Below are 27,963 nucleotides of genomic sequence, written 5' to 3'. Positions count from 1 at the left end.
CTTCTACTCTGATACAATTTAACTGCCTGGATATTTTCAGACATTATCTGCTTGATGAGAGACTGCGGTAGTTTCGGGTTGTCTTCTGCCCTGGAGGCTATATCATTCCCATTATTACTTCACTTCTTATATAATCGTAATGGCTTGGGGCTGTCTCCTGATAGTTCCCTTCCCTTCCCTTCTCTCCAGACTGATACATAATCGTTTCTTTCTCTCTTACAGTTGTTCCTCTTCTCTGTCCAGCTTTACTTATACCTTTTCCAAGCCCTTCTGGTTTCCCTTCTTGCCTCCAGGTACTATTTAAACCATGGTCTGACAAGACGTTTTGTTTACCTTGTCCCTTAGTATTGGAATGAAATTAACCCTCAACTTCTGAGCATTTGGGAAGACATTGTCCATCGTGTCCTGTACCTCACTTCATCAAAAACTAATTTATTCTACATTCCTATATGGTGGTCATCTATCCACTCTCTGCCCTCTTGCTTGTTTTAATTTTCATTTGAGGTATATACTCAACACCAATGGTCAATGACGTCTAGAACTGGATGGTTTTTTTCTCCAGTGTCTGCCTTATACTGGGTGAAGACGATGTCTTGCTAAATAAACAGGAATACAAAATAAACATCGATACAAAAACTATTATAACATTGTAATGTTGAGTTTGCAGCGTATTTTCACTGTATTTGCTCCAGTGAAAATTCACTCGTATTATACTTCTTATTATGAAGAATATAAAGGGAAATGACAATATTAGCAGCAATAAGATGAGTAACAACATCACCAGCAGCAATGTGAACAGCAGCAACACCAACAACAATATGAACGATAACAGCAACAAGAGAGGCAGCAGCAGCAGCAGCAGCAGGAAAGGAAGCAGACGGCAGGTGAGTTAATGCTTCCCGGTGAACGCGTCACTACAGGGGGTGGCATCAATCACCTTTTATTGGCTGCCTTCTTTATTGCTGCGACTATTTAATCTCCTGCGCCTTATAATGAGCGGGCTGTCATTATCTCCGTTGTTTAGCATATCCAACTTTGATTCACTCACGATAATTGAAAATAAATTTCGTAAATGCATGATAATTCAAAAGGATCGATTGAAAAAACATTATAATTTTTCCCCTATCTTAATTATATCTTTTTTTTTCATATAACCAGGAGATGCTTGTAGTTTTGATGAAGGTTTTCGTGGTTTATATAATTTGATTTTGGCAGTAGGTAAAGACCTATTTTAACTCACCCATGTTTAATCGATATTGTAAAGTAGCAAATCGGAAATGAACTAAATATTCATAATGTGAAACACCGGAACTCGTAGTTATTAAAGATGTTAACATTAATCAAAACCAACTGGAGAATTGTAAACACGAGCCGAGAGAACAAACAAATGATTTATGTGACAGTAATCGTACTTTGTAATCGTAAGAGATATGAATAATGTTAGCAACAAGAGCAAATGAAACGGTTTTGAAACGTTACGTCAAATTATTAACAAAACAAAAAACATATATATATATATATATATATATATATATATATATATATATATATATATATATATATATATATATATATATATATATATATATATATATCTAAAAGGGGTACCACCTCTGGTGCAAGTGTAGGGACCCATAGCCTCGGAGAAGAAAATAAAGAGTACTCAGAGAAGACCTTGTGGGTCTTCACTGAACACTGATATTTTCTTCTACCACCCCTATTCTTTTGGTATGTGTGTGTGTGTGTGTGTGTGTGTATACATATATATATGTATACATATATATATATATATATATATATATATATATATATATATATATATAAATATATATATATATATATATATATATATATATATATATATATATATATATATATATATATATATATATACCAAGATACCAAGATATAGACAGTCACTTATGTCCGGGAGTGGATAACCAACTCTGTGTAAAGGGAAAAAACCTGTTAAAAACAATAGACTCCAGAAAGCAATAAAATATAAAAATTGATAAAAGTTGTTGATATAGTGTATGCTCAACCCTTCAGCAATTACATAGGGAGAGCAGGAAGTTTGTAATTTGTTTATGAAATATTGTAATCATAATTCAGATATTTGATCTTGAATTCATGATTATTTCATATTTATCAGTTCCTAGATTTTTATCAGCTATTATTACGATAATAGAGAGAGAGGGGTGGGAGGGGAGAGACTGAGGCAAACAGAGTAAGAATCGTGGCAAATAATGGGAGAGAGATAGAGAGATTCGGAGCACGAGAGAATGGGTACCAAGAAATGAGAATCACAATTCCAAAACAAACAAAAACACAAAAACACTCCAGAAACTTGGGCAAAGATCCTTTCCGAGAGTTATATATATATACATCATTTATGAGGCCCATAATTGAGTATGGTGCCCCAACATGGGACCCCTTCCTAAAGACACAAAACGAAACTAGAAAAGGTCCAAAAATATGCAACAAGGAACGTTCCTGAGCTAATGGAACGTTCAAACGTTGAGCTGAGCGAAGGTAACTATGAAGAAAGATTGAGGGAACTGATCCTCACTTCACTCGAAGTAAGAAATAGGGTAGACATGATAACGACCTACAGGATACTAAAGGGGATTGCCAAATTTGATACAGAGGCACTGTTCAATGCGAGGAACAGAAGAATGAAACGACATAATTAGAAACTGGATGAGTCAAAAAAATGTCAGAAATAACTGTTTCAGTAGAAGAGTCATATAAGAGTGGAACGGACTAGATAAACAAGTTGTCGAATCCAATTCGATTCAGTCTTAAATGTAAATATGATAAAAATGAGTGAAAACAGTCACTGCACTGAACTTATGATACTCAAATGGCGGGGCTTAAAAGCAGATGTTCGACCTCTGGAAGCACAACTAGGTGAGTACCCACACACACCCCACACAATCCTCAGCACTTAACGTTATCTTAATTTTTTAAGGACTAACACTTCCTGATTTCTTTATTTCAGGCTTGAGTGCTAACAAATTACAACGATATTTCGGATACCTCAACAAGCGCGGAGGGGAGCGAGAGGGAAACTATTAGTTACTGTCGTGAATTGCAGTGCTGCTGCTGTTATCATTTTCGTTTGTATTTCTATTATTATAATTTTATTAAGGCATATAAACAACATTAGCTCATAAAACTACATTTATAATAAACGTTAAATATCAAATGAGCTGATAGGATTGCGTTTTAATTCTCATTCTTGAGAATTAGAGCAATTAAATTGGACAGTCTAAAATGCAAGTATGGTGCTGAGCGAATAAAATGCGGAATGAAACTATCATGAACACATGTGGAGAACAAAAGTCAGTAAATCTTTAGATTGATACGCGTATATTGAGATAGTTGGACTATACTGAGCAGACAGCTGATGAGAGAGTGGTTAAGAGATGTGAATTCGAGAAATCTGAAGGTAGGAGAGGAGGAAGACCGGGAAGATATACAGACATAGTGAGTTAAGAAGCGGGGCTTTAGTGTAAACTACACACTAAAAGAGGCACGGAAGAGGGCTACTTGGAATCAGTATGTTATGCATGTGAAACTTTATAACTTGTGGTATGGAGTAATGGAGTGTTGTTATGGAAGTCAGGCTTAAGTGTGACGTGCTTCTTGATCTACATGATGTCGCAGATGATGATGTAGCGAATGAATTGGGGGAGGGGTTTATCGTTTCATATATTTATTCTTCCTCTCGTATTTCTTACAGGGAGGTGCCTCCCCATCCCACGAAAGTCGGAGACTGTGAAGTTATCGTGAGGATCTGGCACCGTTCCTTACCTTTGAAAGTTCATGCCGAATGGTCAGGGTGATTGGGTTATGCTACAGACTGCATAATACTCAAATACTTGCATAACAATTGCATTTAAAAACCTTCTTCCAGTTCAAAAAAGTGGAGCGTATATCCAGGATGCAGTAAGCTTTTCGTTTCTGGACTGGAACACTGAGGCGCTGGAACAGGAAACTGGCTGAACTGGAGTATGTTTTCCCTAGTGGCAACCTTTACGTTACCAAGTTTCACATTTACTACTGACATATTCATCTTTGGGTGTTTCTCAATAGATAGGTTGGGTGTAATTTGTCTACCTGTAGGACATTTTCTCTGTTGCGACTCTTGAAGTATTTTCATTCCCAGTTCATTTATTTTGTCCGGTCTGGCTTTCCCCCCCCCCCCCCCCCCCTAGCACCAACATTTATTACTTTGTCTTTTGGTGCGATTAATCTTTAGCAAACCATTAGTCTGATTCTTACGATTTGCCCAAAATATCGTACAGTCTTACAAAATTCCATCGTGTTTATCCTTCTCATAAATTTTGCATTATTTACTAAGATCAAGTTGGTTTATCCGTGTAGGGCAGATGGTCTTTTACCCAAATCATAAATGGGAAAGCTCCAAATACTCAAATATTCATTAACACAAACCACACAGGGGTCCTCTGTGGGACCCCTGTGTGGTCCCACACAGGGGTAACGTTAGTAGGAACGTTATCACTACAGACAGAAATCAGAAAATACAATTGACAATTTACTACAACAACAAAAAAAAAACCGGCCAACCTACTCATGAAAAACTTCCCAGACACCAAACAGAATGCCTTGAAGGAAACCAACGTCGGCTATGCCCTCATATGCCCACTTGGGGACTGTAAGCCCTAAAGATCTCAGTATATAGGCAAGACAACAACGTCTCTTTCTAGACGATTAACAATGCACAAACAACAGGGCTCCATCAAGGAACGTATAATCTTTTCTCACAACCAGACCATCATCAGAGAAATCTTAACAAGCAACACAGAAATCATCGATGTAGTATATATATATATATATATATATATATATATATATATATATATATATATATATATATATATATATATATATATACTACATCTTCTTTTCAGAAATCCATATAGCAAGGGGAAATACCTCGAGACCAAAAATGTGTAAATATCTTTAAAGAAAGGCAGACGCAGTGAAGCAAAAAAAAAAAAAACGACATGACCAGTCATCCTGTCCTCGCATTATCTACAAGCGATATTTGCTCAAGATAAAATATCGTTAATGTCGGTTCGCAATCATGTCAATAAATATCAATGTACAATTTTTGGTAAACAAATCCTACTCAAGATTCTGGATATAGTAATACAAAAGTTATCTACACAAACCAGTAGTTTCCCCTCGTGGTGGAGTAAGCTTCGTGTGCTTCTGTAAGACATCTTTTAAAGTACAAAAGTGACAGACTGGTTCCGAAGCTACAGGTACACCGAATCACTGGCAAAATACTAGAGATAAAACAGTGGCTAAAACACAGAGCAGAGTTATCCTAAACGGAACAGAATCAGACTGGAAAAATATATGAATATTATGAATATATTTCAAATATATTCATAATATTCATAGACTAAATATATGAATAAAAAAGTGCCGTAAGTATCCGTTTTAAAGAAAATCCATTTTGGTAAACTTCATCAAAGATGTTGATACTGTCACCAAAATCATAAAAAACACAGCAGATGCTATGAAGATGTAGGTTAATGAAGCTAACCTAAACGATACTGTACGTTACATAATTATCTACAGGAACATTAAAAATTATCAAATGAATGGCAAATGTTCTACAGAATTTAAAATTGGAAGACCTTACACGTGGAACATAACAATACATATCACAATTACCATCTTAACAACGCAACCTTAAAACAGAGTGAACAAAACAATGAACTCAGATTAACAGTTTATCAATCAAACCTGGTAGGTAGCAAGTAGGTGATCCCATAAATAGCAATCCAACAATTCCTAGGAATATCAGACGAGCCTTTTTATTTAAATACAATAGCTAACATACAGAATCCAATCGTACAGACCTCACCAACAACAACAATATTACTGTATTCTATCAAATATCAAGGCAAAGGCCAAAAGTGAAGAAACTCATAATATTAAGAAAATTCTCAAACTATAAAAAGTTGAGGGCCAGTAGACTAACAACTCTACAGAGAAGAGAGAACAAGGATGATCTCATTGAGACAAAATGCTGAACAAGTTTCAAAACGTTAATCCTGAACTCTTCTTTTAAACATCACTAGCATAAGAGGCTCACCAAACCATCAGATAAATCCTTTGTTTTATAGACCTTGATTATTTAGTCCGTGATCATTTATACATTTTCAACCTACTGTATAATGTGAGATTGTTAAAAGCCTCAAGTAGAGCGCATTGGCAGGTGGAGGCGTGGATTTATTTTTTGTTAATTATAGCTAAACTTTCAAGATTATACATAAATAATACTGAATTATCTAGTAATGTAGAATGTTATACTTTTCCTTCACTATAATTAAAACACCATAGTCAAATCGCGTGCGTAAAATTTATAGCCAAGACGACACACTCCAATGTGCATAGTTCCAAAACTTGCCGCCAGAGGGAATTTTCTACGCAATGGTGCACCACACCGCTAGAGGGCATCTACGTCGACTATAATAAATGTCTTTAATCTATTAGAGTTAAAGCAACAACCTAATTAAACGTAACAATAGCTGAGATGACCGTAAATCCCCACCGGGACGGCAAAAGATAGATGGATACGATTTAATATTATTCAAACGATAAATAATCATACATAAACAATGCAGGAGACCCGACTAGCAATTGCAGGCGGGACGTAAGTCAGGCTCCAGTAATGCTGTCGGTAGCTCGCTGCGTGCCTCTCTTCTCCTTCTTCTCCTCCTCTACTACCTTCCTCCTTCTTCCTCTCTTCTTTCACCTGCTTCCTCCATGCTTTAATACCGTCTATTTCTAGCCACACCTCTTTCTTTTCTCTCCTCTGCACAACCCCCCCCCCTCTCCTTTCTCCACCTCTTTTTACCAGGCGCTGCCCTACCCCCTCTTCTTCAAAACCCCTTTTCTTCCTCACACCGTCCATTCTTTATTCGTTCTGCTTCCCCTCTCCCATCTTCTCTCCTTCCCCCCACTCCCGTCCAGCCCTTTTCTAGTCCCTCCACCCGTTCTTTTTACTTCGTCTTCCCCTCTTTAAACTTCTCTTCATAATTCCCTGACTCTTAGCTCTCCATTTTTCCTCGTCTTTCTCTACATTTGTTCTCTTTTTTTCCCATTTTCACCTCCTCCACTACTCTTTCACTTTCACTTTTTCCCACATTCCAAATTGTCCTTCCCCTCTTCCACTTCTTTATACCTCTTTTTCTATACCCCTGTCCCTTCTATTCCTCAGTCTCCCTCATCCCGCCGCTTCCCCTTTCTCTAAGCTTTTTATTCCGTCTTTATTTGCCGGAACTATCTCCATCTCCTCCTGCCTCCACCTTCTTCTCCGTCTCCTCCTGCCTCCATCTTCTTCTCTTCCTCCTGCCCCCCACCTTTCGCTGCTTCCACCTTCTCCTGCTTCCACATTCTCATTAAGCCCCGCCTACTGGCTTTGTTCTACGTGTTGCGTTATAATTAAACTATTCTGGCGTCTGAAATATTTATTTAATTTGGCTTTATATTTGTGGATGAAAGTGGCTTCCAAAGCTTCTTTCATTACATTCTACTTGTTAACCACCCGAACTGGGTACGAGTATTTCCTTACATTTCTACGAGTCATTTGCGTTTCCACCTGTGCTCTTTGTCCTACTTTCTTGTAGTTTAAATAGGCTATTTTTGTCCACCTTGTTTATTCCCCTCGGTATCTTGCATGTTGTGATCATATTTTCCCATGTTTCTTCTCTCCTCTTGGGTGGTGAGATTTAGTTCCGTTAACTTTACCTAGTAGCTTAACTACTCTGTTCTGGCACTAATCTCTGTTGTAAATCTCTGAACTCTCAATTTTGATTTTGTCCACTCAAATTTTTGTTCTCTTTTCGATTCCTCTAGTTGCTTTCCCTTTACAACCGCCTTCCTTAAATCTACCACCTGGCTGTCTTCCTTAATTCTACCACCTGGCTGCCTTCCTTAAATTTACCACCTGGCTGCCTCCCATAATTCTACCACCTGGCTGCCTCCCATAATTCTACCACCTGGCTGCCTCACATAGTTCTACCATCTAACTTCCCCCTTAAATCTACCGCCCGATCGTAGATCTGGTAAATCTACCGCCAGTCTCCACCCATAATTCTACCACCTGCTCCTTCCTCAATTCTACTACCTTCTCCTTTCCTCAACTCTGCCACTTGCTTCATCCCTTAAATCTAATACGTGTCTCCTCCCTTACATCTACCACCTGCATCATCCCATAATTCTACCTCCTGCATCTTTCTAGAAATCTACCGCCTACCTCCTCCCTTAAATCTACCACCTGCCTTCTCCCATATTTCTACCACCTCGGTCTCAGGAAAAGTCTCTCTTCTGTCACCCCTCTCTTTTACTCTTCTCCCCACATCACTCCTCATCACCCATTTTTTCTCCCCTTCCCCCTTTCTTCCTCTTCTTGCCCTTCCTGCCCTCTTTCTCTCACCCCCTACCCCCCCCCATCTCCCTTCCCTCCCCCTCCATCCTCGAACAGATTTTTCCATTTCTATATAGAAGTGATACTCGGTTGTCCGTGGGTCTCCCCCTCCCTGTTTCCGCCTCTTCCCCACTCTCCCTCCTTGTCCCCTCATCCCCCCTTCCTTCGTCATTCACCTCGTTCTCTCCCCTCTTCCTACCCACCTTCCCTGGTCTCTTTCTGCTCTTTATACCCATTCTCCTCTACTTTCCACAAATTCTCCCCTCTTCGTCGTCCTCCCCATGGTCCTCCCCTTCTCCCCATCCCCTTGCACCTCTCCTTCGTTCCCTCCCTCGTCCTCCCCACCCAGTCCCACTCTTCCCCCTTCTCACAGCAATTTTATTATTAAGTAATACTGAAACAACTGTACGAGTCTCTCAGATTCTTTTATTAATATATTAGGTACATCTGCATTTGTGCAGCTACCCTAGGATATATGAAGGGGAGGACAGTGTGTCAAAAAGCTAGCTACGTGATGCTAAAAAAAAATCCTCATCACACAGGATGGTTAGTCATACAGAGGCACGTGATAGGCAGTCTACACTGGCAGACTCCGGGTGCATTATGAGGATACCATCAACACAAGAGTGAATTTTGGGTGCAATATGAGGATATTCTCAGAAAATATATTATTACGATCACCAAAACTTAAGGAAAATCAAACATATTTCACACTTGGCCATAAAAATCACATAGGAGTGTCTTTAATTGCTAATACTTTTTAAAACATTTAACGTGGGCCTGCCCCGACTAGACTATGTCCGTTCCGTACCCGCCAGACCATTCACCCTGCAAAGTTAGGTGAGGCTAGCCCAAAGCATCTGGCCTCCAACTTTACACCGACAAATATTCACTCTCTTCTAGTATAAATTACCTCATAGTTCTCATTTCTTACGATCGATTCAAATCTTCCCATTCGTTACTCTTCCTCTTACTACTTCTTTAATATACTTACTCCTTGTTACTCCATTCTCCTCCTCCCCCCCCCCCCCCCCCCGCCTTTTCTAACGCCATATTACACTCGTTTTCTACCTCGTTCGTCACTTTTGTTACAAACATGTATCTCTTCTTTCCCGCACCCACTTCAATTGTGCAATTTTCCATCCACTTGATGTTCCCCAAGTGTTACTGATCTGTGCACTTCCCTCTTCCTTCTAGTCTATGCACTTCCCTCTTCCTTCTAGTCTATTCACTTCCCTCATCCTTCTAGTTTATTCACTTCCCTCCCACTCCTACTTTCATGCATTGCCTGCATATCACGGTCGAAGGATCAACATAATGTAATAAACACATCATTATCGCAGCGGTGGTACTGCCAGCAGTTTGAAGAATGTGTTTGTGGCGGTGTGACTGGCGATGGAGGGGGGGGGAGAAGGAGGGTGGGTGGGAGGTAGGGAGGGAGAGAGAGAGAGAGAGAGAGAGAGAGAGAGAGAGAGAGAGAGAGAGAGAGAGAGAGAGAGAGAGAGAGAGAGAGAGAGAGAGAGAGACAGAGAGAGAGGGAGAGGGAGAGGGAGAGAGAGAGAGAGAGAGACAGAGAGAGAGGGAGAGGGAGAGAGAAAGAGAGAGAGAACAGGGTGGGTAATGACGCGAGACAAGAGGAAAGACGAGAGAAACTAGACACAAGAATAATTGTACTAAAACTTCAAAACGAAAAATAAAATAGACAGAAGATAAAAATGTAAACGCAAGGCAGAACGATGAAAATTACACAGAAAATAATATATTTTATTTAAGGTAAGATGTACCAATGAAAATCTTGTCATAAAAACAAAACAAAAAACAGGATTTTTTTCCAGATGGAGATGATGATAAGTATTATAAGAAAGATGGAGTGCTTGAGCGCGCGTATGTGTGCGTGTCGTTTAATACAATGACTCCCAACTCTTAATGTTTATGACAACTTTTTAAAACTTTGCAGTGAATTTGCTTCAGATACCTCTTGTAACCCGTGGCAATTGCTTTCCAAAACACTGAAATAGCACTTCCAGACCTCTCTCTTCCTCCGTTCTTTACCTCTCAGCTGATCATTTATTGTCACTATCAGCAGTAAGTACATGTATATGTGATACACTCTACCTCAGTCCCGAGTCTTCTTACATATGTGAGAATATCTCTCAGTGTCACTTCTTTGGGAAGGTAAACATGTAGGCTTCCCTCTACGGGCTCACCATAGCCCGTGCTACTTGAAACTTTTTGTTCTGGGTAACGAATCTTTAACAACAACAACAACAGTAGGCTTCCCTTAGGTGGTTGCTTTCAAGGAGTTAGGATTACAACATTCAGTCTCAAGACTTATTAAGATGGCTACTGAAGCTGTAGGAAGAGTAGGCTTTCATATCCCACGCGGGTGAGATAAAGTCAATACAAACCCTTGGCTCAACATTAGATCAGTACTCACAGTTATCAGGAACGTCGTATACCTGATTTATTAGATCGAATAACTATGACCCTAGAATGGATAACCATGGGTTAAAATAAGCTTATATGTAAAAATAAAATGTTGTACAAGGGGGGTATTAAGAATGAGGAAGTCAATTTAGAATAATTTGTCAAACTAGTTAAAAATGTTAAAAGAGAAACAAAGAAAACAAAAAGAAACCATAAAGTACGTATAGCAAGGAAAGCAAAGACAAATCCTAAAGGGTATATCAAACAAAGAGTATGAGAAAAGACAAGGTTATTACAAACTGATAATGGTCAGATAACTGATAATGACGAAGAATTGCGCAATATTTTAAACAGTTTGTCTGTTTTAACTAGCAAACTTAACATTATGTCTTAAGCCGAACAATCTATATTTGTGGCGAAGAGGGCAGGTTGATTAGTTTAGTGGTTACCAGGGAGCAAGTTATTAAACAAATAAAAAAATTAAAGCCAAACAAGTCAAGAGGATCAGACGGGATGTTTGCCAGGGTGTTTGCGTACCACCCGTGATAAACAGTTTATCTGTATCTACAATGTCAATTCCTCTGAGAATTTTATAGGTAGTGATCATGTCTCCCTTAACTCCTTTGTCTTCCAGTGTCGTGACGTTCAGTTCCAGTAATCTTTCCTCGTAACTCATACCCCTCAGCTCGGGGACTAGCCTGGTGGCATCCCTCTGAACCTTTTCTAAGTTCACACGCGCACACACACTTCATGTTGTGCGTGCGTGTGTGTGTACTTACCTATTTAATGCCTCCAGGATCGAGCTCTAGCTCTTGGACCCCGCATTTCTAGCCGTCGGTTGTCTAATGCAATGACTCTTGGCCTATTTCCCAACATACCTGCTTTTAAAGTTATGAATGGAGTTAGCCCCTACAATCTGCTCTTTAAGGTCATTCCATTTACTCACTATGCTTACGCTAAGAGAAAACTTTTTAACATCTCTATGACACATCTGAGTCTCAAGCTTCCATACGTGCCACCATGTTCTATTGATATTCATTAAAAACATTTCCTCCGTTTCCACCTTGTCAAACCCTCTAAGTAATTTATACGTTTGTATCATGTCCCCCCCTTCTCATGTGGTGTGTATGTGCGTGTATGTGTGTGTATGTGTGTGTGTGTGAGTGTGTGTGTGTGAGTGTGTGTGTGTGTGTGTGTGTGTGTGTGTGTGTGTGTGTGTGTGTGTGTGTGTGTGTGTGTGTGTGTGTGTGTGTGTGTGTGTGTGTGTTTGTAAGTGTTTGTATATGTTTGAGTTTTCCAAGCAGACATATACACATAAAATAGTCTGTACAATGAAATTATTACACTAAAACAAGTTTATACTTCGTAAATGGTGGAACAAATATCTCTCAGTGTACAGTCTGAGGTCATAACTATGTACGCATGTCGTATGTGTCCCACCGCCCCTCCCACCCTCTTTTTCTTTGCTCAATAGTGACGTTAGAAAATTACATATATAGTCATGAGTGCCAAATAAATCTGGCAGGGGGAAGGTAATATAAGCACCTTGGGATCATTATACCAGTCAGGCAGAAGGGAAAATGGTCATATGTAAATCACCCGGTTTCCGGCGTCCAGACCAGGCGTCTCTCTCGGACCACTTATCACAACACTGAATTATCCCATTATGAGAGGCAACTGTTCTAAAATTGGTTTTATTTTTGTTTTGCCTCAAAAACACTCAATTTATAGGTCTTATGAGAAACTGATTTTTTTGGTTCAGAGTTTTCAAGTGAACTCACGCAGCTGAGGTATATATGAGCATTATTTTTTTGTATAGGCATTAAAATGTCTCCAGATTCATTATGCTTTAACAAATTCCTCATTTGAAAATGTTGTGCTAGGCGAAACACTTCCTAAGTTATTCATGTTAGCTGTTAGCTGTCTTCGACAGCTCTCGAGGGCCACGTGGTGCAGTATGAGAACCTGTTATCTCAAAGCTCACAAACGTTCTTCATTCACCCAAGCTTAAAGTCTCCTAACAGCAGAGTTGACTCCCGCAGTAAGAGAATGCTGCCTATAACCTCAAATAACTCACAATTAAACTGGACTTAAATCTGAAAAACTTAGTCTCGAACTTTTCTAATAATTTTTCTACCGTTGTCAAGATGAGTTTTATCCCGAGGTTGTCTTTAGGCTTCAATAAAAGTAAGTATTCATTTTCAGTTCATCTATGTAACAACATAATGTATAGGTAACAAGTTCTCAGACAAACGCTTCAAAACACTTAACAACATTTCTTGCAAAATTATATTTAAAATTAAAATGCTCAAAATAACTTTGCTATAAGAATCAAAATCCCAAATCTTTATTAAGAATCCCTGTTTATTAAGAAGTTTAGCTAGAATTAATCCACTTTTAATTCTTTACTTTTTCTCCTCCCAACTTACTCTCTGGGCTAATTGATAATGGCTTCCTTTCTCAATGACACACTTAGAATATCCAAAAATACACACAATTTCTTCAATACAATACATGTACCACCTCATATGCAAAGCTATACAAATAAAAAACGAAAACAAATAAAATAACATCTATCTATCTTGTAGCGAAGCTACAAGATAGATATGATTCATTCATCCAGAATACAATTCTTTAAATTAGAAGAATGAATAAAGACAGATTGTACACTGACTTTTTCAGGAAACAAGATGTAACTTACATCTTGTAACTTATATCTTGTTATACGGATTTCAAATAAAATCCTTAAAACGATCTGATCTTAGGAACGACGGTGACATGAATGTTTAGAGATGAGTAAGGCAATGATTTACCTTTTGATAAACCAGCCATAGATGCTTCAGATCTTGGTACTTGGGCAATACTATTTCAGCAAAAAATTTATTCAGTGCATCTTCCCTAAGAAATAATTATCATCAAGAGGGTATTTATTGAAACCAATTGGATAAAATGAATAGAAGCTAATGAACTTTTTAATAATACTAAATATGTATAAACAAAGTCAACTAGCTAAAATGGAAACGGAGGGAAATTTGGCCAGAAATAACTAGAGCAGCCAGGTGTAAAAATATTTGCAGTGGGAGACTTCAGTAGTAGCAGTATAAAAAGGGCAAATAAGACAAGATCTACCATAGTACTTTCACCCATAATTCCCACTTTCTTATCATGTCTCCCAACCTTCTTGTTGGGAGTGTTGCTTGAGGGTCCCTACAAACAACGAGAGGTGGTACCCCCTTATATATATATATATATATATATATATATATATATATATATATATATATATATATATATATATATACCTATCTCTCTCCTTCATACCCATCTATCTCCCCTTTATACCTACCAATTTAAATGTTCCTTTACTACCTACCTACAACTTTCTCTCTTCATACCTACCGACCTATCATTTCCATTTATATTCTTACCTCTCCACTTCATTCCAACCTACCTGCTTCTTCATCTCAATCCAGCTTAGTTACCTCTCCCTTTCATACTTATCTACCGTTCATACATTTCTATTTCTTCATTACATACCTACCTATATTTTCCTCTCATGCCTACCTACTTACCTACCTCTTCCTTTCATTCCATCAAACCATTCGCCGCCCCCCCCCCCCTCCGCTTGCCCTTTCATACCTACCTGACTTTACCCCCCCCCCTCTTCATATTTCAATCTGCTTCCTCTCCTTCCTCCACCTTCTTCCTTTTCGCGTGGTTATTTCCAGTAAATAACTCCGCGGGTGCCAGGTCCTCACCTGGTCCACCTCCGTAGGTCTATAGTGACGCGTCTAGGCCCACACATTCATCACCAGCTTAATTTCATGCCTGTTATTCTGCCTTCCGCCATGTATCATGTTCGCAAACCTCTGAAAACGCACATGGGGGGAAAAAACACATAGAAGCGGAGGGTGATACATACACAGATGGACACCGTAGGGTAGAAAAGATACCATCATCGTCAATTTAACTTCTGGACGGCGTTGACTTGAGGTTATCGTACTCTAGAGGGCGTTATTGTTGTACTCAGGCGGTTAGATAGGGTCGGAAATGAAGGGAATGGGGGGGATGGTGTTGAGAAGGGGGAAAGGGGGAACGGGTAGAGAAATGGGCTAGACAGGTTGTGGTCTCGTAATATACTACTGCTCGCTGAGCGGATGTCGTACTCGGGGATTATTGTTATAATTGGGATTGTATTGTACTGAAGGAGCCAGTACAATCACTGCCTTCATAGCGTTTTGGGCAATTTATACTATGGCACAAAAGTGGTTTATACTGGTATCCTGCTACTATAAGTACCATAACTGCTACAATTAACAGTAATAATACTATTTTTACAACTAACAAAACAACTCTCATTACTAATTTTTGTCTATAATAATATTACTGGCATTAATAACCATTGCTTCTACAAACACTACTACTGCTTCAGTTACCATTACTGCTACTATTATCTCCGCAACTCATCCTCCTGTTTACATAGTATTTTTTCGAACTGTGTGGACCATCGTATAAACATAGACGCAATGGACAATTAGATAATAGAATTTGGTACTATTCTCTTTATAGAATCAGAAAAAAATAAAGGTTCAAACCAAACTGGAATATTCCTAAGCCTAGTATAGCACATATACGTACTATATTAGGCCACAGAGAGCGTGTATTTAGGCCTGGGAAGGTTAGGTTAGGGTTTTCGTTGCAACATCAGTGCAAAAAATTGTCCGGTTTGTCCAAAGTCAATAGTACCGATTTCTACTTTCCAATTACCTTTTACGTCAATATATGTACGATGGTCGTCATGGTTACTATAAGTACTACCTATACAGGAGGATGGGCAGTATTTCCGGCATCACCGTTACTACCATCACTACCACTATCACTAGTAACGATTCCACCATGATTCACCATTACCGCTACAACCATTGCTACAACTACCACCATCACTATAGCGACAACCACTTCAACCACCACAGCCATCACTACTACTGCGACAACGACTACCAACTACCTACCAGCACACTGGTGTGCCAACTACTGCTACCACTACCATCTACACAATCATCACTATTGCAGGGAGAACTATACCACTACCACTACTGTGACAACCACCACCACCATTACCACTGCTGCTGCGACAACTACTACCACCACCATCATCATGTTATTACAACTAGTACCACAACCACTACTGTAGCGACCACTATCACCACACCCACCAGTGCTATACCATCGTTCATTCTGCACCTGGTTGCTGCTGCGCACTATTTGTACTATTACTGCTAAATTTGTGTTGTAACTTTTCGACAACAAATAAAATAATAATATAAATAATAATAATAATAATAATAATAATAATAATAATAATAATAATAATAATAATAATAATAATAATAATATAAGCAATAATATTGAAATACTAAACAAAATTGTGAACTCAAGCTCAAGGGATGAGCTATTACCAAGGGGTTGACCCCTAAAACTCAAGGATTTGAAGCCTAACACACAAAGGGTTGAACCCTAAACACATAAGGGGTTCAACCTTAAAACACAGGGGATTGAACCCCCCCTAACACACAAGGGGTTGAACTCCACCTAACACACAAGGGATTGAACCCCCCCCCTAACACACAAGGGGTTGAATCCTGACACACACACACACAAAAAGGGTGAACTCAAACACACAAACACTCGAGGGATTGAGATAAAAGTATTCACAAGGTGTCACTATTGCTCTTGTACAATTGTATTTATAGTGAGTTCACATTCTATACACAATAATCTAAACCATATTAATTGAAAATTATAACCATCAGGGTCTCGGAGTCTATGTTAGTGTGGCGTTCAAGGAATTAAACCACCACGAGTCACTCATCCACACTACTCCAGGGGGGGGGTTAAACCAACGGATTCACCGGGCTAAACCTTTGTATTCAAGAGGCTAAACCAAGGTGCCCATTACGCCACCTGGGTCTCTAACCACCCAGGGGGACTTTAGAAGATAACTTTTCTCCAATCGACTGGAGGTAATTACTAATCCCATGACAATCGATGGCAACCCAGGTGATGATTTACATTCCTTTCCTAATCTCATGCAAACCGGTTGAGAGCCATGAGGCTGATTAATGTAATTAGTGTAATTAGAATGATGATGGGAGAGGGTGGAAGCCGCGGTCTGACCCGAGGCCATCATGAGAGGACTGGTGGGTAATCTGATGAGGATCTGCAGTCCTCAGCACCTACTGCTGGGGTGGTAGAGTGGGAGTGAGAGGGAGGGACACCTTGGTGAGGGAGGAAGACTTAATTACAAGAGGTGGGAGGATAGTGAAGGAGGTTGTGGGAAGGAGTGGTTGTGGAAGGGGTTTTGGGGGGAAGATAGTGGTGGAAGACGGAGGGTGTCAGAGCTTGACGACGACGAGGAGGCGGAGGCGGCTGAGGGAAGAGAGAGATGGTGTCTTTGAGGAGAAGGTTGTGGACAGATAGAGTGGAGGAGGTTGTGGCCACTGTGGTGGAAGAGGAGGTTGTAGCCACTGTGGTGGAGGCGGAAGTTGTAAAGAGAGAGGAGCGGAGGTGTCCATGACTAATCAGTGCTTATTCAATACTAAGAGGAGGTGAAGTGTTATCTTTGTCACTGTTATCACTGTTATCCCAACTTAAAGCCACTTTGTACATGGTGCGCTCTTTAGATTTCATGGTGTTCGAGTTATCTATGTATCGGATATTAAATTTGTGGATCAAAGCTACTTTCAAAACCCTGCTCTTTTTGGCCTATTTTCTTTGTTTAAAGTGTCTACGTTCATCTTGTCTATTTCCATCGGCACTTTGAATGATAATATCGCCTGTTCCTATTCTTCTCTAAGGCTGTGAGAGTAACGTCTGTTACCTGTCCTGGTAGAGGAGGCTGTGGTGTGACAGGGAAAGTGAATCAAATACAAAAGTACAGTTAAAAAGAGGGAAGAGGAGGGAAGAGAGAGAAGGGAGAGCATTAAGAAGAGGAAACACGGGCGTGAATACAAAAAGAGAGTGGTAAAGTAGAAAGGAAATTAACGAGAGCTCTATAGAAGACAGTTAAAGGAGAGCTAGACAAGGAACTAAAGAAAAATGAATTAGAAAAGAGCAAGAGAAAAAAACCATTAGTGATGGTGGCCCAGTAGATAAACTCAGGTAAATTCTGAACTTGAGAAGAAAACTAGATAGTATAGGAGTATATAATTGAGAAGAAGATAGCTAGAGAGTATAGGAGAGCTATAAATGAGAGGAAAGAATGATGCGGAATATTTGAGGGAGTGAGAGATTGATAGAAATCAGACGCACAGATTTAAAGACAAAAAATCCAGTCATGATGATCAACACACCAACGACTCAATGGAATAGCTAGAAAGCCTTCAGGTGGCTACAAGAGGGTTCTCCCTAAGCCCTATGGGCTGTGGGTGGGCTTCACGCACAATATCAGGGGCTGACATTATCCTGGAGGCCAGTGTCCTACAATTTCAATTCAATAAGGTAGTTCAGCCAAACGTGAATTTTCAAACTTTTCATGAGTTATCAATATATATATATTCCTTCCGTATACTAATCACTTAAACGGCGAATCAATTAATATACGAATCCTCATTAATTTGTTTGGCTCAATTAAGTAGTTGGCGAATCATTCAAGCATTTTTCAACTACACGAGAAGTCTTTCAACAAGTGAAGCGAACAGACCATTGAATAATCCAATACGTCTGTCAATCCATTGTGACAATCATCCCTTCGATAGGCAGATGAAGAGCGCCAATCACGAGACCGGACGACCATGCAAGTCCCAATTAATCTATAGTTTATTTTGTAATCATTCGGTAAACCAGTCGACAGACTCTGTCAACCATCAGGCGAACTAGCGAACCAACTAACCATTCAGTAGACTAATCAAGTCCCTCCTCCCCCCCCCCTATCATCTCCCAAGATCACACGGCAACTTGTCAAAAAAAAAAAAAAATGCGGCGATAGGGTTCCTGCCGCTGCTACCTGACATCTCACGACTTGTGACGGCTTCTCGCCCCACCCCACCTCCTGACACTGCCTCTACTCCCATCCTGATACTATTCCTAATACTCCTACTACTTATAGTAATACCTAAATTAAATATAGATTGCATAATTATCCAGAACCTCTCGAGCACCAGGGGTGACGAGCAAGTGTCATTACAATACTTATGTTTTCTCCTGAACTGTTGAGAGTGAGTTCTCTCACTCTTGTGTTGTACGATACACACCATGCCCAGGAGATTACTATTAAAGCGATTAGGCAGGGGAATATCTTCTGTCTTCCCCATTAGAGGTCAAGGTTCTCTATACCCCATGAAGGTTGAAAACATTGGAATGATGGATGCTTCAGTGGGTGGATCTTCTATCTAGTTTTTATCATATTCATTTATTCATTAACTTTCGTAGAACTAACCTACTATTTAATGCCTTGGCACGCAGATAGAGAAAGTAGTGTGGACAAAAGCATTCAACCCGAGGATAAAATTTATTATTAAACACTTATATCCACATGATAATTTATGGGAATTAATATCCAGACAATGAACACTCTTGACGAAATATCTACTAACAACTGTGTAGAGAAGGGGATCCTTTTTCTATCCGTAATAATAGTATGCTGAGTTCATGTAATTATGTACCGAGAATAACCATCGCAATTAACCACCCATGAGAAATATATTTCATTCACCATGTATTGGATTACAGCCATATGAAGAGTACAACCAATACTATTGATCTAATTGACTTCACTCCATATAAAGGATTAAAGACGATTCATAGGCAGCTCATTGGAATCATTTTGTTTGATTCACACTTGTTTTTAGTGTGTAATCATAATACCCTAAGAGGCTCTGGTGTTCCACTCTACCGGCTGACCATATTTATAATGCAACAAATAACTAGTATTCGGAGCACCGTGAAGCTCCATTCTCCTCTTAAACAATGCATAAGGCTAAAATCGCTTTGCTATACAGGGCAGTGGATTACACTAGTTTGATCCCGCACGATAAATTGGATTAAATGCTATTAAGGCTGCAGACAGCGCCTCTGGTGGCGGGCCTGGCAACATGAGAGGACGCGGGGCTCCAGGCGACTGAATTATCAAGCACGATCTCTGTTTTGGATTATTGTGGTATCCTATACCAAAATATTTAGGTAATTTCCACATAGATGACAATTTCTAGCAGATATTTTTGACTGAGCTCGTTCCACCTGCTGTATTGAAGTCATATTTTTATAATTATTTATTACGAGGTTTCAGTTGCCCAGGTGTTCAAGCAAGTTGTAGACCTGGCTTGAGGTGTTCATCTGTGAGTGAACGAAAGTGAATAAAAGGCCACTTGAGTATTCCTGTGAAATAATAATGATTTTGATATGCACTATGCGCTCAGCCTAGCCTCAGTGGCACGCCTTCCGTTTGGTAGTCAAAGCAACCAGCAAAATCCCTATTTTGCTGGTTGTCTCCACTTATTAAGTATTTTTAGAGGTAAACATAAATCCATGCTAGTATTCGCCATTAACACGACGAAACTACGACGTTGCTACAACGTTCAAACAAGGTTTAACACCTAACAATTGTAACAACCAATATAGCAAGTTGTAACAACGTTCTAATACTTTATAAAAATGTAATAACAAGATGTAACAATTTTATTACAAGTTAAAACAAGGGCATCATAAGGACCGTTATGTTGTGTGTTTGCAGGGAATGTCCATTCTAGTATCCATACTAATATTAGTAAATCTCTATTCTAGGATTAGTGCCGGTTCTAACAATAATGTCCATACTAGTATCCATATTAGTATTAGTGCCAGTACTAAAAATAATGCATTTGTTATGTTCGTAACAGCACTAGTATTAACACTAATGTAATACTAGTGTACTTATTTATTTATTTATTTATATACAAGATGTTACACTTAGTTGTGATTACAAATTTCGTGATTAAATGGTACATTCTTGCAAAGCCACTAATATATTAATGCTATTATTGGTATAATAATATAACAATCCCGTCCTGCTTCAATGATTTTCGTAAAATAATAATAATAATAAAATAAATAATAATTCTTATAATTAGAAAAGCTATTACCGAGACACCAACAAATCTGATTAATCTTGTCTGGCGAACTGACAAATTAGCCACACGTATGATCCAGCTACTGGCATACAAACCAATACACTTGATACGGAATGTTACATATATCCACTCACGATATGAATTCTACCCGCCATCCCCGCAGAGTGCGAAGCATTTCTCTCTCATTCTTTGTATGTGGAAATGTGATGCACCCTTATATATATATATATATATATATATATATATATATATATATATATATATATATATATATATATATATATATATATACACTTGTCTTTTTTAACTAGAAAACACTAAACTGAAATAAAATGTTAATAAAGTCCTGCTAATTGAAACACACACACCTCTGATGTATGGGAAGTTGCATGTTACAACAACAACCTGTCCGCTAAAATCTACGTTTAAAACAAAGTATCTAATACATGTACCTCTATTTTCGACAGTCAAGGTCGCATCGGCATTGTTCTTAGAGTAAGATCCATCACCCTTTATTTTTTTGTATACGAGAATCCATCAGTGCTGTTTTTCTAGCAGGATTCGCCTGCAAGTTGAGTGAACACCTCCTCTCCCGTGGCTGTGCACAGGAGGGTGGCAATTGTAGGAAGAAATTATCGAGGCTGATTACAAGTGTGCCGCTATGTCGGTATTAATTGCATACTTTACATGGCAATTGGTACCCGACCTGCCTCTGGTATTAGTGAGAGGGGCCGGCGCCACGAACCCGGGGTCTCGGGAGTTCAAGTCTTTTGATTAACGAAATTAATGCCTAATATTGTCCGAACATCTTAAGAGACTCTCGGGCCGTTCTTTATCGTTTGATGGACCGCCTTCGATAATGTGGAGCGGAGGGGGACACTCAGTCTGGGGGTCTGTTGTGGACATACTGTGGTAGAGTAAGAGGAAGATGACAACTTGTTGGTACTACCGAACCCCACAAGTCTACAGGAATAAAGATATTTAAGACGAGGATGACAAGGTTAGGGTGTTGGTTAGCCAGGTAAGCAGAGAGGGAGATACAGGTATGGAGATTATTCAGGATGTAGTTCAATACTGTTAAAAATGTATAAATATGAAGCATTATTTAATTAGTTAACAAAGGAGGACAGGTAAAACAATTTACTAAAGCAGACTAGAAAGAAAACTAATAGGTATAAGACAGGCAAACATAATTAGTAGAGGAGTAGAGGAGTAGATAAATAGGTATGTAGAGAGACAGGAAGTTAATCAGGTAAGAATCACAGACAGGTAAGGAGGAGGAGGGATGAGTCTGGCAGCGTTCTGAATCCCACCATTAAGGGACGGAAAACGTCCTACAACAGACGGCATCATTATCTTTTCCCCGGGGACGGACGGTGATTATGCGACGGGGATACGAATTATGTGACAAGATCAACAATTATTGATAATTCCACAGTTTGGTGTCACTCCTCAGTGGTTACGTCACGGCGCCTGCGAATTATATCACAGGACAAGTTTGTGAAGTTTTTTTCTCCCGCTTCTTGGTGTAATTGCTGTTATTTTTTATTTTTCATTTAACTTCGCTCTTTCCTACTACTTGGTATTACCATTAGAGAAAGTATAAAATATTTCATACAAGGGGACAAAAGTGGAAATTGAGTACCCAAATGAGTCACAGGGACGTTAGAAAGAACTTTTTCAGTGTCAGAGCAGTTAACAGATGGAATGCACTAGGCAGTGATGTGGTGGAGGCTGACTCCATACCCAGTTTCAAATGTAGATATGATAGAGCCCAGTAGGCTCAGGAATCTGTACACCAGTTGATTGACAGTTGAGAGGCGGGACCAAAGAGCCACAGCTCAACCCCCGCAAGCACAACTAGGTGAGTACACACACACACATTATAGGGCCTCACGACTGAGTCGATGGCGCTCGGGTGTAGTAGTTTTAAGGGCCCGGGTTCGATTTCCGGCCGAGGCAGAAACAAATTGGCAGAGTTTCTTTCACCCTGATGCATATGTTCACCTAGCAGCAAATAGGTACCTGGGAATTAGACAGCTGCTACTGCACACATCCTGTGGATGGTATGTGCCTGCGTTAGAAATATATGTAGTAGACATAATAGAGGAAAAATGATTGGTTAGAAAGGCGGTGTCCAAGAGCTAATAGCTCGATTCTGCAGACACAAATGGTAAATACAAATAGTAAATACACAAACACACGATCGAGACAGAAACAAATGGCTCCTTCACCTGATGCGTCTGTTCCCTTAGCAGTAAATAGGTACATCGGAGTAAAACAGCTGCACCCTGGGAATGTGTGAAAGAGAGCTAAATATATAGCAGATATAATCAGAGAAAAATAGGTTGGGAGTCAGTTCATTAGACAACCGGCGGTTAGAAAGGCGGGATTCAGCAGCAAACAGGACGATCCTGCAGGGCACAAATAGTAAATACGGACGTACTCACAAGCATGGGCAGTACTCGAACAACGTGACAGATGGACACAAAGTCCCAAATGACCCAGAGATATTAGAAAAAATGGTTCAGCGTCAGAACACTGAACGAATGAATTGCGCTAAGAAGTGAATTGTTGGGGGGCAAACTCCCCAGTTTTAAATGTAAATATGACAGAATCCACTTGGCTCTGTATACGCATATATCGTATACAACAGTCGAATAAGAGGTCGGAGGAGGGACCCAAGAGCCGTAGCTCTTGGGTCCCAACCCAAAGTTACCATACCCAAAGTTACTGGGTATTTGCTCCCGCAAATACAACTAGGTGAGCATATATACACTTCTCAACGAAATTCTTCCTTTTCTAAAGATTAAATTCCAATATTTATGCGGCAACAATTACTAATATAACACGATAAACCCAGTAATATTGTAACAAGACCGAGTCAACCACTAACCAAAATAATTTTTTGCCTATTGCAATGTATCCAACTCGCTTGAATCAAGTGATTCAGTTTGACAGTGAAATATTATAATTATTTTATCCCCAAAAACACATTACTCCGTTCCAACCAACCGCATGTGCAAGTGCAACTTCCGCACCAAATATGTCTTTCCTTGCACGAGAGTAAACACTCATACTGACGTCTATCTCACACCTGCACTCACATTAACACTTCTCCTACGCAGCTGCATTCATAATGACACTCAAATTGACGCCTGTCTCCTTCACAGCTGCATTCACACCATCAAGACTCACTCACACTGACACTTCTTTCCTCACTGCTGGATTTTACATAATGGCATTAAATGCACATTTAAAAGACTATGTAAAAGTCACTATGTAAAAGACACTATGTAAAAGACACATCGAACACTTTAAGTAAGGCAGACGTAAATCTGTGTATCTATGTATTTATGTATGTAAGATTAGCATTTTAAAAACACTACAATCACAGCAATCATTATCCACAGAAAACAGAACTACCAGTCACCTTCTGTGTTTGATTGTTCAATAAATCCCTGAACTATATGTTTAACAGATCTCTCTCTCTCTGCCCATGGAGGACACAAGAAACTGTATGAATGCTGATTAGCATTGTAAATGTGTGGCCACGTCTGTGGTAGAAAATAATAAGAAAAATAAATAAATAAAAAATAAACACAACTTTTGCAATCATACTGACAACTGTCACTCACAGCTGCACTAACACTGATGCCCCTTCTCACTCACAGTTATTAATACTCATACTGACACCTCTTTCATTCACTCACTACAACAGCTGCCTGGAGTGCTCGCTCACCGCAGCACAAAAACTGAATAAATATATTTAGAATCTGATGCATTAATTGTATAATATATATCGTGCATGACACGTTAGTATAGTAAAACGTACTAAGTTGAATTATTTACATCTATTTATTAAGCTGACGAGAACAAACGTGAATGGTTATTCTGCAAATGCATCATTAACAAAATATAACTGAGGTAATCTTCAACGTTCCTTAAGTATAACTGTTGGGAAACAGTACACCCCAAGATAAAGAAATGAATTTGCTTCTCACACGAGCTGGATTAATACTGCTGGAACTTTAGTTCTTACTTAACTCAGTGAAATATGAGCAACGAAAATATTAAACATCCAAGTGGTACTAACGTAGGGAAACCACTTTACTTGCGGTTTCCTTCTTAGTTCACCCCTCACTTCATTCCACACTATCCCTTTCAGTATTCCATAAGATCCTCTCTGTCCTATTCCACTTTAGGTGTCATATCTACCCTCCAGTAGACACTCGCTCTCCCATTCCCAACCAACATTAAGAACTCCATTCCACTTAACCCCATTCTACACAATCCAAAATCTTTACCATCCACTCATTGTTTTCTTTAGTACTACTTAAAAGGTGCATTGGGAAAAGGAGTGTCTGGTATATTTGTGCAGTCTTAAGTGGTTTCCTACCTCAGGTTAGTTATTGGCTACCTCTACCACATTCTCTCGATAATAAGACCTTCTAGTTGATCTGCATTCAGGTTCCAAAATCATTACAGGAGACAACGGAGAAAATAACATTGCTTGAACTATCATTCCTCGGTCTGGATGTGCCACCTACATCTCGCTGGCAAAGTGATTGCCATGGCTAGTGATTCGTGGGAACTCCTTTCAGTTTCACATCCAGCCATCAGAATATCAACTTGCCCTGATCCCACTCTCCCTGTTATTCTAGGAGCATTCATCAGGAGCAGGCTGAACACCTCACTCCAGCACGCTTTAATATTACCGTCATAATTCCTTTTGTCTTTTCAGTCTCTCGATGCTCTCGGATAGTACAATATTCCCGATACACTCCATGCTGGAATTACTTCATGGATTTATACAAACTTTCTCCTTCATACTCTTTTTCATGCTCTTTTCATGCTCTTTTCATGCTCTTACACACAGACACACACATACTGTCCCACTACTTGGTCAAACGAATCAGAATCGGAGAATACCACATTTCCAAACTGATCGTGGAGTGATTATGAAGAGTTCGGAAACTCCACTTTCCACCAAACTTCCGTAAGCATTCCGGCAATAAAGTATGACCAAATGATCTCAGTAGGTATGTCCTGGCATTACCTTGACAATACCAAGAAACAATAAATTTAATTTTAATTCAAAAGGATTCGTTTCTCTTGTCGGCTATGACTTAGTCTGGGACATTCTCAGAACAGAGTTCAACTCCCACTAATTTATGTTTCAATGCTGTATTTCAGTATTTTAAGTTATTGGGAAGTTTAGTTATACTATACATATATACATATGAATGTTACCAAAACAAATCGTAATAAATCTCCTTAAGGATTAATTGTATTAAAATTCGCACGAGCGAGCAAGCGCGCGTAGGCTCCAGCTGTTGTAAGTAAATATCTCTGATAGTAAGACACCCAACCCACACATATTAAAATAATTGAAGTGACGACGTGTTGGTCCTTAAGCCAAATTGATGCTTTAGTCAGAGAGCGCTCCCTTTCCCAGATTATTTATACTGATGGATCCTTGCATCAGTCCTATGGTCCGTCTTGGACCGTTATCAAGCAACGCCACTGCCTTTATTATCAGGTGTGTGGGGGGGGGGAGGTTGGGTGTCTAATTTTCAGTCGCGTCATTGTGCTTATTGCCTGTATATTTGACAGCTTATAACTGTACATAAGTACCTTAACTTGGTGAAATATACAACAGTATTCAAAGGTCTTCAAATTATATATTTGCACTTTCTGATTACCACTAAATTTACAGGTATAATACTGTCAATACAATAAGTAGTGACCGCTTTTTAAATTAATTTGAATATCTTTAAGGCAACAACAGCCCCCAGCAAGAACACTAATCATCCTACCATGGCAACAACAGCCCCCGGCAAGAACACTAATCATCCTACCATGGCAACAACAGCCCCCGGCAAGAACACTAATCATCCTACCATGGCAACAACAGCCCCCGGCAAGAACACTAATCATCCTACCATGGCAACAACAGCCCCCGGCAAGAACGCTAATCATCCTACCATGGCAACAACAGGCCCCGGCAAGAACACTAATCATCCTACCATGGCAATAACAGCCCCCGGCAAGAACACTAATCATCCTACCATGGCAACAACAGCCCCCGGCAAGAACACTAATCATCCTACCATGGCAACAACAGGCCCCGGCAAGAACACTAATCATCCTACCATGGCAACAACAGCCCCCGGCAAGAACGCTAATCATCCTACCATGGCAACAACAGGCCCCGGCAAGAACACTAATCATCCTACCATGGCAACAACAGCCCCCGGCAAGAACGCTAATCATCCTACCATGGCAACAACAGGCCCCGGCAAGAACACTAATCATCCTACCATGGCAACAACAGGCCCCGGCAAGAACACTAATCATCCTACCATGGCAACAACAGCCCCCGGCAAGAACGCTAATCATCCTACCATGGCAACAACAGGCCCCGGCAAGAACACTAATCATCCTACCATGGCAACAACAGCCCCCGGCAAGAACACTCTAAAACCCACTTAATTTTTGGTTAAAAAATTAGACAAAATAAATAACTAAAAATTTAGTTATGCCTAAATAGTTCATGGTATATTAAATAAAGCAGTTTATTAGGAGCAAATAAACGTCCAATTAAATGATAACCAGTAAAAGATGCGTAAATGTAGAGGACCTTAGTTGAGATATTAAGTGCAGAAATGTGGTATAACTTCATTGCTAATAATGAAGATATTATCAGAATATTTTTAACATTGGGTAAATTATTTTCCTCTATGATGGATTTACGCGAGGTTAATTGATTCGATTCCACCGTCCTCCTCCGATTTTTTTGTTTTACCATCATTTCTATCATTAGCGTGATCATAACTGTTCGTGTGTGTGTGTGTGTGTGTGTGTGTGTGTGTGTGTGTGTGTGTGTGTGTGTGTGTGTGTGTGTGTGTGTGTGTGTGTGTGTGTATATGTGTGTGTGTGTGTGTGTGTATACTC

General features: G+C 39.5%; 1 protein-coding gene across 1 annotated transcript; it reads left to right on the top strand.

Annotated features, from left to right (window-relative positions):
• The first annotated feature begins 722 nt into the window (after nucleotides 1-722).
• LOC138367931 (AAC-rich mRNA clone AAC11 protein-like) lies at nucleotides 723-27,501 on the top strand. The gene is made up of 2 exons (XM_069330211.1): nucleotides 723-884; nucleotides 26,788-27,501. Exons 1-2 carry the CDS (start codon nucleotides 723-725, stop codon nucleotides 27,499-27,501), a joined length of 876 nt encoding a protein of 291 aa, XP_069186312.1.
• Nucleotides 27,502-27,963: the final 462 nt, after the last annotated feature.

This window comes from Procambarus clarkii, chromosome 24 (genome assembly GCF_040958095.1).
Source record: "Procambarus clarkii isolate CNS0578487 chromosome 24, FALCON_Pclarkii_2.0, whole genome shotgun sequence".
Classification (NCBI taxonomy): Eukaryota; Metazoa; Arthropoda; class Malacostraca; order Decapoda; family Cambaridae; genus Procambarus; species Procambarus clarkii.
This window is presented reverse-complemented; position numbering and strand designations above follow the sequence as displayed.